Source organism: Merops nubicus, unplaced genomic scaffold (genome assembly GCF_000691845.1).
Source record: "Merops nubicus isolate BGI_N331 unplaced genomic scaffold, ASM69184v1 scaffold1160, whole genome shotgun sequence".
In the NCBI taxonomy this organism is placed as follows: Eukaryota; Metazoa; Chordata; class Aves; order Coraciiformes; family Meropidae; genus Merops; species Merops nubicus.
Window position 1 is genome coordinate 34,869 of NW_008580664.1, and position 8,152 is coordinate 43,020.

Consider the following 8,152-nt stretch of genomic DNA (forward strand, 5'->3'; position numbering starts at 1 on the left):
TGTCAAGGGTAATACCTTGGTCATCAGAGAACCTTAACTCTGAATCTGTGGCATAAAACATACCAAATAATAAGTATTGCCTCCTTCATAATCACCTTACACACTGAGGAAGAGTCTCCAAGGGCAGGTGAGGGGAAGTACCTAATTTTAGAGTAAAAAGAGTCCTGTCTTGGGAACTGCATGGAAACGGGAGCCTGAGGAAAGGAAGATCCCACCTCTGCTGGTGCTGCAGTCGTGCCTCACATGCCAGGACACCCCTGTGGAGACAGGTTTTCCTGTGATGCCTAGAAACCAAGCTGGGGGAAGGCTTTGTAGAGTCTTATCACTCTTCAAGCAGTCACAGCACTGAAATATGAATGCGTTACACAGAAGAAATGAAGCAAATCCAAATCTGAGTCAGGAAATGATTTTATAGAGCTCCCACTGTGTCTGAACTCATCAAGCAAAGCCTTCATTTCCAATCCAATCCAAAAATCACTGAAGCCAAGTGCAGCCTGTTCACTGCTTCAGAAGGCTTTGGAGCAGCCCCTTTCTGAACCAGGGAGGGAACACATTTTGGAAAGGAAAATAAATGCATTATGTTAATTTTCAGCATCCCTCAAAAATGAGCACATTTACCTGCAAGCAAACAAAGAGTATTTAGGTAGTAGTTAAAATTCAAAAGACATTTCATCACAAATTGAGTGATGCATGCAATAGCAGAGCAATTTTGTCTTTTCATTTCCTCTCAAACATTTTATGCTGCACAGAACACTTTTGTACTCAATATTTTTGCAAAATTAATTGCCACGTCAATTTTCAGCAGGAATCACAGGTGAAAAGTTCAGGAGGTGAAGCTGGAGGAAAGTAAAGGACCTTTGCTCAGTAAAGAGCTGAGTTTTGTTTTGATGCAAAGGAGCTCTCAGGTAAAAGCACAAATTAAAGACAACTAGCAAAAAAGGACTGAGATGCCAAAATGAAGCAGGGTGAAGATTATCCTCTAAGTTAACTTCAAGCAACTGTGAGCAGTCAGAGAATTTTTACAGCATCTCTCCTGCTATGACTCATCTCTACTGAGGCCAAGAGCAATGGCCAGTGGGTCATGCACCTGGTCCTGCTGCCAGCTGAGCGTGACACACCTTGGGCCAGCCCTTGGGTGTCAGCTGAAGGACGGGGCCACGCACACCTACAGCAGCTGGATGTGACTGTCAGGGACCGGCCAGCAAGCCCTACCTCTGCCAGCCCTGGCAATGTGTTGACATGAAAACAAGGTGGGTGAACATGCCCATTTCTGTTGGCCTGCCTTCATCTGTGATTCAGTGTGCCCTTTCTCCAGGGGAAGTCTCTGGTTGCCCACGTCCTGCTGCATCGTGGAAAAACTGGCAGCTGGAGAAGAGCAGAGGGGTTTTGATGGTGCGAGGATGACAAGCAGGTTGACTCTACAGAGATGCTGGGCAAGGCTAAGCCTACGTGGATTTTGCTTTCAAGCTATTTCTAAAGATGAGATCAAACAAACATCACAGTTTTGTATAGCAGCTCCCCATGTTGTGCAGTCTACCACAGTTCCCATGGGAAGTCTACTGCACCCTTCCCTGCAGATTTCAGCAGCATGGAGGGGGAAAAAAAGGAAAATGTTTCAATACTGTCCATACTACTAGGATTGCTGCCCCAGACATGTTCCCCCTTGTCTCCCATGGGGTGACTGTATATCCCAAACAGGCCCCAGACAGTTTCATTCTCACATGAGCACCTGAAGCCAAGTGTGACCATTGCTGAAGAGCACCATCAACCCTGTTGAGCCCACTTGGTCCACAGATGGAGCTGTGCTGGTGGGAAGCCACAGCTCCAAGCTTTGCCCATGTTACAGGGGTTGTGGTGTAACTACAAGAGAAGGAAAAAAATGCTCTTTCAGAATCAGGCTGCAGCACATGGGTGACAGAGGCAGTGACACAGCTCTGCTCACAGGGTGAGAACGGCAGCAGCTTCTCCTGTGCAGAGCCCCCAAGCTTGAACTGATTCCAACCCATAACTCAACACAGGCCCTTAAGGAAAGGGCATTGTTACTATGTGATAGCTGTCAGTAGTCTACACAAAGCAATTACTTTCATCCCATTTCTTGGTGGTAGTATGCCTATAGCCTGGGTTAACCTAATAGCTACTTGTATCAGCATGTCTGAAAACTGGGGTTTTTTAGGCTTCCAGATAGTCCTACCAAAAAGTCATCACTGCAGGGCAGTTCCGGGGCAGGAGTCAAGCCAACAAACATGCAAAACCAAACCAAACAGAGACAAATTCTCCACCCTGATCCTCTGCTCCTTTCCAGCTCTATTAGGACACCTTCACAGGACCAAAAGGAGACTCAGAAGACAGAAGCTGCCTGGGACTCCATAGGGAAAGGCTGGCTTCATGAGCCCTCTGGCTGCAGTAGATCCTGGGGAGAAATCTTCAGGCTTGACCTTCAGGGGCCCTTCACCTGCCTCAGCGCCAGTATCCACCTCTTGCTGGACTTGTTTTGGTCAGAGCCTTTCTCTCTCCTTCCTCACCCTGTTGCGGCAGGAAAGTTCCAGGTGTCCTGGCAGCAGTAAGCTCCTTTGCTCCACCCTCTGCCCTGCACACCGGCTCCTGAGCTGACTGAAGTGCTACTGAACCAGAGTTGTTGTGACAGTGACCTGATCTGTGCGGCCACTCAGGTGGGAGCTGGACCCCTGGCATGAAACACTTCTGCTGTGAGCCCTGGGCAGCCTTCGCTGTGCTCTTCTTCACCACCACGCTCCAATACTCCTGTTCAGCAGGTATTTCTCTTTTCTTATGCTCCAGTGCCTATACCTTGCCTTTTCCCCCTGCTTCTCTCAACACCTGAATATATTGTCCACTGACAGTAATTTGCTCTGTAAAAACAAGGTGGACTCCCTTGTGTCATCTAAAAAGCATAAGGAGCTGGATTTGATTAATGCTGCTGAGAATTACTTGACATGTTTGATCACAGCATCTTTCTGAAGAGATGTGCTTTTGCCAGCTGTTCACAGAGCTGCTGTAATGTGGCTGAGCTGCAGGTTTCTGCACTGAACGGCAAGGAGATGGCAAAGCATGCTTGCTCAGCCTTCAGGTGCTTGCTGAGGCAAGGGACCATTTGAAACACCACCCAAGAGGCTCACCATAGTCCGGTTTAGGTCTTATGGTGTGCTTTTTGCAGGAAATCTGGCTTTGGTGCCCCCTTAATTGGAGAAGCTGCCTAAAAAGAAAATGTAAATGAGACCTGTAAGCAGCTCCTCTTCCATCAGGCTACTGCCTGCATTTGTATATCTGCACTGCTTGGGACCTGCCAGATGTTTAAAGCTGGGTTAGCTCGGCCAGCCTGTCCTTTGGGCTGGAAAGTCTATAAACATGAACCAATGCTCTGTATGCTGCAGCACTTCCTTCCACAGGTCACACACCGTTTTTAATGATTCTTCCCACTGCTGCCGTGAGGTATTTATTAACTCTCAGGAAAAAAAAATTATGGGCTTGGACAAGGTCATTCAGCAAATTCTAGTGAAAGGAATGGGGAGTACTCAGGCCCTTCCCTGGAGCAGGCTGCTTGGGAACCCAGAGCAGCCACAAGGAAAGCTCTGGTCTTGCTGATGGTCAGTCAGGATAAAATGCAAAGCTGGGCAATGGCAAGTGACCCAAGGGCAACACCTCCTGCAGGACAACCTCATTTATTTGCTGTTACTTGGAAAATACCAAACGCAAAGCAAAGGTTTTATCAAAGCTCTTATTCCATTTTGTTTTCCTGAGCTGAAACTAGCCTGAACCATTATTTTGAAGTCTTCAATGAAATCAAGCTGGAACCAATTTTCTCTCTCTCACACACTCCAAATTATGTGCTCAGCATGATGGTTTGACTGGAAATAGTTCTCTCATAGCCTCTGCCTGCCCTGTGGACCAGCAGCATGCTGGAGCCCTTGCTCCTGTAGCCTCTCCAGGCTGTGTTTCATGTATCTCTGCAGAGGACCATTTCAGCATGGGATACTTCACCTCACTGAACTTCAGGTGCCCTGCTCACAGTGGTACAGGAGGAGACACTTCTTTAACTCCTTTCCTTCTGCAGCAGAGGACAGGCTGGTGCTCATGCTCAGCATTACCATGCCCATGGGATACAGCTGACCACAGCAGCCTGTTCTCCTCCTGAGCAAGCGTCCTGCAGCTGTCCTTGCATCCGCTCCTGCAGCACTGTGAGGTGCACGCCGGAGCCAGGGGCAAGGGGGGTGTGAGGAGGTTTATGGAGGCTTTGGCCTGTGACACCACGTACAGATTTGGAGAGCTGAAGACCAGACACAGAGCTGTGCAGAGTGCACGTGTGCTCTGATTCTGGGTAGGAAGCAGGATTTAAAGAGGCAAAATCTTCTCTGAAGCCCCTGTCCTCCTTGCCCTTACTTATTTCTGTAACCCAAGCTGGTTATCCTGCTGGGCTGAACTGGAACCCAGCCAGAGCAGCTTCAGACACAGTGGTGCCCGAACAGCAGCAAAGCCACAGCTTCCCACCGAGGCTGTGGTGGGTCTGCTGAGGCTCTGTATAGAAGGGTTCAGCCCTCAGCTCTGTCAGACTCCTTTGCACCCTGGAATTACTGGGATTTTTCTCAGGGCAAAAGGATGTAGATGTACAGCTTGCTGGCCATGGATCTCCCTGTGCCACCGAACGCTCTCTCTCATTTCATTCCCTGCCCATTCTGTCCTTATAGCTTGGGGGTGTATGGGGGTTGATTTGAGCTCTGAATGAGTGGCTCACACCAATGTCACACTCAGGTAGAGGTGCAGTGATTCAGCTGCTCTTTATAGGTGGTACTAGAGCAGGTCTCTCTAGAGCTCATGTTGACAGTGGTGGGTGAGGAAGCATACCCTGGCTGTAGCAATGCTTAGGGGCAGGAACTTATTTTCTTCGAGTTGCTTCCATCCTACAGACCTCTGAAAGGCAAATGGCTTTCAAATTTCCATGCTTGATTGCTTTCCTAATCCAACTCACTGTTTTTCTGTGTTCCTTCTGGCAGCAGCTGAAAAAGTCTCCAATGTTTCAACAAACTCCATGTTCACAACTGAGTATGAAGCTCCATGCCTCAGTAAGTCTTCACAAATCATTCACTACTGTGACAAAGCCACATGATGAGACTATACAGGGGACTGAGAGGCTATGCTGAAAAAGGATTAATCTGTCGTCAAGACTTCTGTTGTGGGTGAAACTCTAGGGCACTTTTCTAAGTTTCCTCCATTGGCATGTCCAATATTATATCTTAGGTGCATTCAGATGGACTCACATCTTGGAACAGATTAATTCATAGTTAATTTAGTTTGTATATCCTGCCAGACTGCCTGAAGGCACAATGTAGATTCTCAAGAGCATCCTTCCCCCATCCTACCAGGTCTTTCCCAAAAAGCCAGTCTCAGCTAACCTGAGATCCCTGCCCATCCTCCCAGTCTTCCTCTGTCCCAAATGTCAAGCATCTCCACAGTCCTGCACTTCCCAAATTATAGGACATGTACCAATAGCTGTACGCTACTACAAAGCATGGGATAGGAGGCATCCCTCTCCCTTCTCTAGGCACATACAAAACACATTTCTCTGGTTGTGGGAACTGCTTCTCCTTCCAGTGCAGGACATCTGTACTGCGTGCACTGAAGCCCAATGCACAGGACATGGTCCTGCCTGACACACATGAAAGAGAACAACTGAGCAGCACCTAGACTTGCCTTCTCCCTGGAAATGTGCAGGAGGCTGGTTACCCTGCACCAAGCTCAGGAGGCATTCACTTTCACAGCTGACAACCTTCATGCACATCAACACACAGTGCATGTAACTGCTAGGTGGTTTTGGCTGCCTCTGCTCTCCTGGGTGTTGGAGTTTTATGCTCAGCTTCTATTCCACCTCAAGGAGACCACAGTCCTCCAGGCTCCCTTTGGTATTTCCACATTACCACCCAGGACGCAGACACAGAGCTGGGTATCTTCACTGAGCCATTATGATGGAAACAATATGGCAGATGCCTTTAAATAACAGCATAAATGAAATTAATAATGACATATTCTTTAACCAACTTTAGGAAATTTGACTCATTTAAACAAAAGGAAGATAGAAAAAGTGCAAGAAAAAATACAAGGAATTGTTAAAAAATATTTTCATTTTTAAGCACATAAATCAGAGATGCCCCAAAGGTGGCATGTTTTGCTGTTGTTACATGCAAGTCACAGTTAACAGCCCAGCAGAGAGCAGCCACTGATTCTGTTGCTAGCAGAGGTACTGGATACCTAAATGCTGAAGGTGTCTCTGCTAGAGATCTTCTTACTCTCTCACATGAAGGTTTCTCTACCCAACGTTTATTTTTAACAAGCTCCTTCTATCATAGTCCATTCCTAAAACTGACTGAGATGCTTTTTAAAAAATTTCTGTAATGGTGGGTGCAGTGGTAAGAGTATCAGCCAGTTCACACACTGACTCAGGTTTTTGCCAGACAGAGATGACCAAGTCTTAAAGACATACAGATGAAACTGAACATTGCCATCCCCGAGGTGAAGAGCCAGGCTTAGGGGAAAGATACCAAGGGACAGTGACAGGCTTCAGGGTAGACAGTGAAGTCACTGTTTCATCTGCAAAGAAAATCTGTTACATACTTGGTCTCGCATCAGCTCATTTCTTTTCTTTGCCACCAGACGTGAACTTCTGCATGCAAGCAGCCACGTGCTGCCCGTCGGGCATGGATGATTACGGATGGATTGCAGCGGCTGTCGGCTGGAGCCTCTGGTTTCTGACTCTCATCCTGCTCTGCGTGGACAAGGTCACAAAACTCCGCCCTGATGAACCCAAATACTTGGTGGCCTGAAGCAGGGCAAACCAGCAAGCAGCAGCACCTGGGAGCAGTGAGGTGCAGACAGCCTGACAAAGCATTTCAATCACTTCCTAAGAAACAAGAAAGAAAGGGAACGTACCTTTAGCAAAAAAAGCTAGATCTAAGCAGGGCACCTGCTAAGCAGGGTTTCATCTTCCCCAACAGGTCCGAGCTACCAGTCAGGGCATGGAGCAGGCAAGTCCCTGCAAGACACCACATACATCCCACTGTGCACAGAAAACCTTTTCCCTGAGTCCTTTCATGCTTGCTGTGAGTGTGCCAGCAGCAATGAGATGCTGAAGGACAAGTTACCAGTCTATAGTACACTGCCTTCAGACAACCCAGCACATAACCTTTGACTTTGAAATAGAAAGTGGGCAAGTAAAGCTATTTTCTTGAGGATCAGTGTTACCAGATCCATTACTAAGCTACAGGCCAGGTTACATCAGTAGGAGGATATAACTCATTGGTTATACTGAGTCCTTTTCACCCACCGACTCACTGATAACCAGTGAAAACTCTGTTATGGAACCGTAAGGATTGTTTGTGCTGGCTTGAAATTAAAACTATTTTTTCAGTGCAGTTTATATGTGAATTGTTTTGTAGGAATTGAATGTTGGTTGCATTTATTCAGCTTGCACCTGCCCATATAACTAAGCCAAGCAGAAGAGTGGCAAGCAAGTTTAAACCAGCATATCCAATCTATGCACAAAACTACTCCTATTACACAACATGACAATAAATACCCTTATCAACAGCAAGATGCTCACTGGCTGGTTTATATCAATAAAGCTTATATTAGCAAGGAATTACCCAATCCAAATTGTTAGAAACATGGTTCTAACAAGTAATATTCATGCAGGAGAGTTTGTCTCACTGCAGCCAAACTGCCTGGTCTGGGGCAATTGCACCGGTTTGAAACATTAAAACCAAAAAAAGCTCTTCTGGGGATTTATCAAATACCTATATCTATTAAATACTATTAAAGCCTCCCTTTGGCTTATCAGTGCATAACTTTTCCGGTTAGAAAAGATACTAACCATTTTAAGACTCTCCAAATTGATTCTGGCACAACTAGACACTCAGATCAAGACAATGCTGTGCCATTTCAGAGTGATGGGCAGTCATCCCTTGTCAACTATCCACCATCAACAGCAATGGGTACAAGCCAGACAGTGAGGAAAAGACATCCTTCCCCATCATTAGTGTCACTTGACACAAAAAATATTCCAGAGTGAAATGTTGAGCAGAGGCACTAGCATCAGGAAAGAAAATTTTGAAAGCAATAGGCTTAATTTTTTTGTGGCTTTTTACTC

General features: G+C 46.6%; 1 protein-coding gene across 1 annotated transcript; it reads left to right on the plus strand.

The window, feature by feature from the left end:
- Nucleotides 1-2,689: 2,689 nt before the first annotated feature.
- Nucleotides 2,690-6,830, plus strand: TMEM213 (transmembrane protein 213). Its single transcript, XM_008947865.1, has 3 exons — nucleotides 2,690-2,771; nucleotides 5,007-5,075; nucleotides 6,661-6,830. Exons 1-3 carry the CDS (start codon nucleotides 2,690-2,692, stop codon nucleotides 6,828-6,830), a joined length of 321 nt encoding a protein of 106 aa, XP_008946113.1.
- The last annotated feature ends 1,322 nt before the right edge of the window (nucleotides 6,831-8,152 follow it).

Excerpts from the sequence above, each read along its gene's own strand:
- TMEM213 (XM_008947865.1), top strand. The coding sequence starts at position 2,690 with ATGAAACACTTCTGCTGTGAGCCCTGGGCAGCCTTCGCTGTGCTCTTC. Across the intron at positions 2,772-5,006 it reads CCAATACTCCTGTTCAGCAG|CAGCTGAAAAAGTCTCCAAT; the intron begins GTATTTCTCTTT and ends TCCTTCTGGCAG. Across the intron at positions 5,076-6,660 it reads GTATGAAGCTCCATGCCTCA|ACGTGAACTTCTGCATGCAA; the intron begins GTAAGTCTTCAC and ends CTTTGCCACCAG.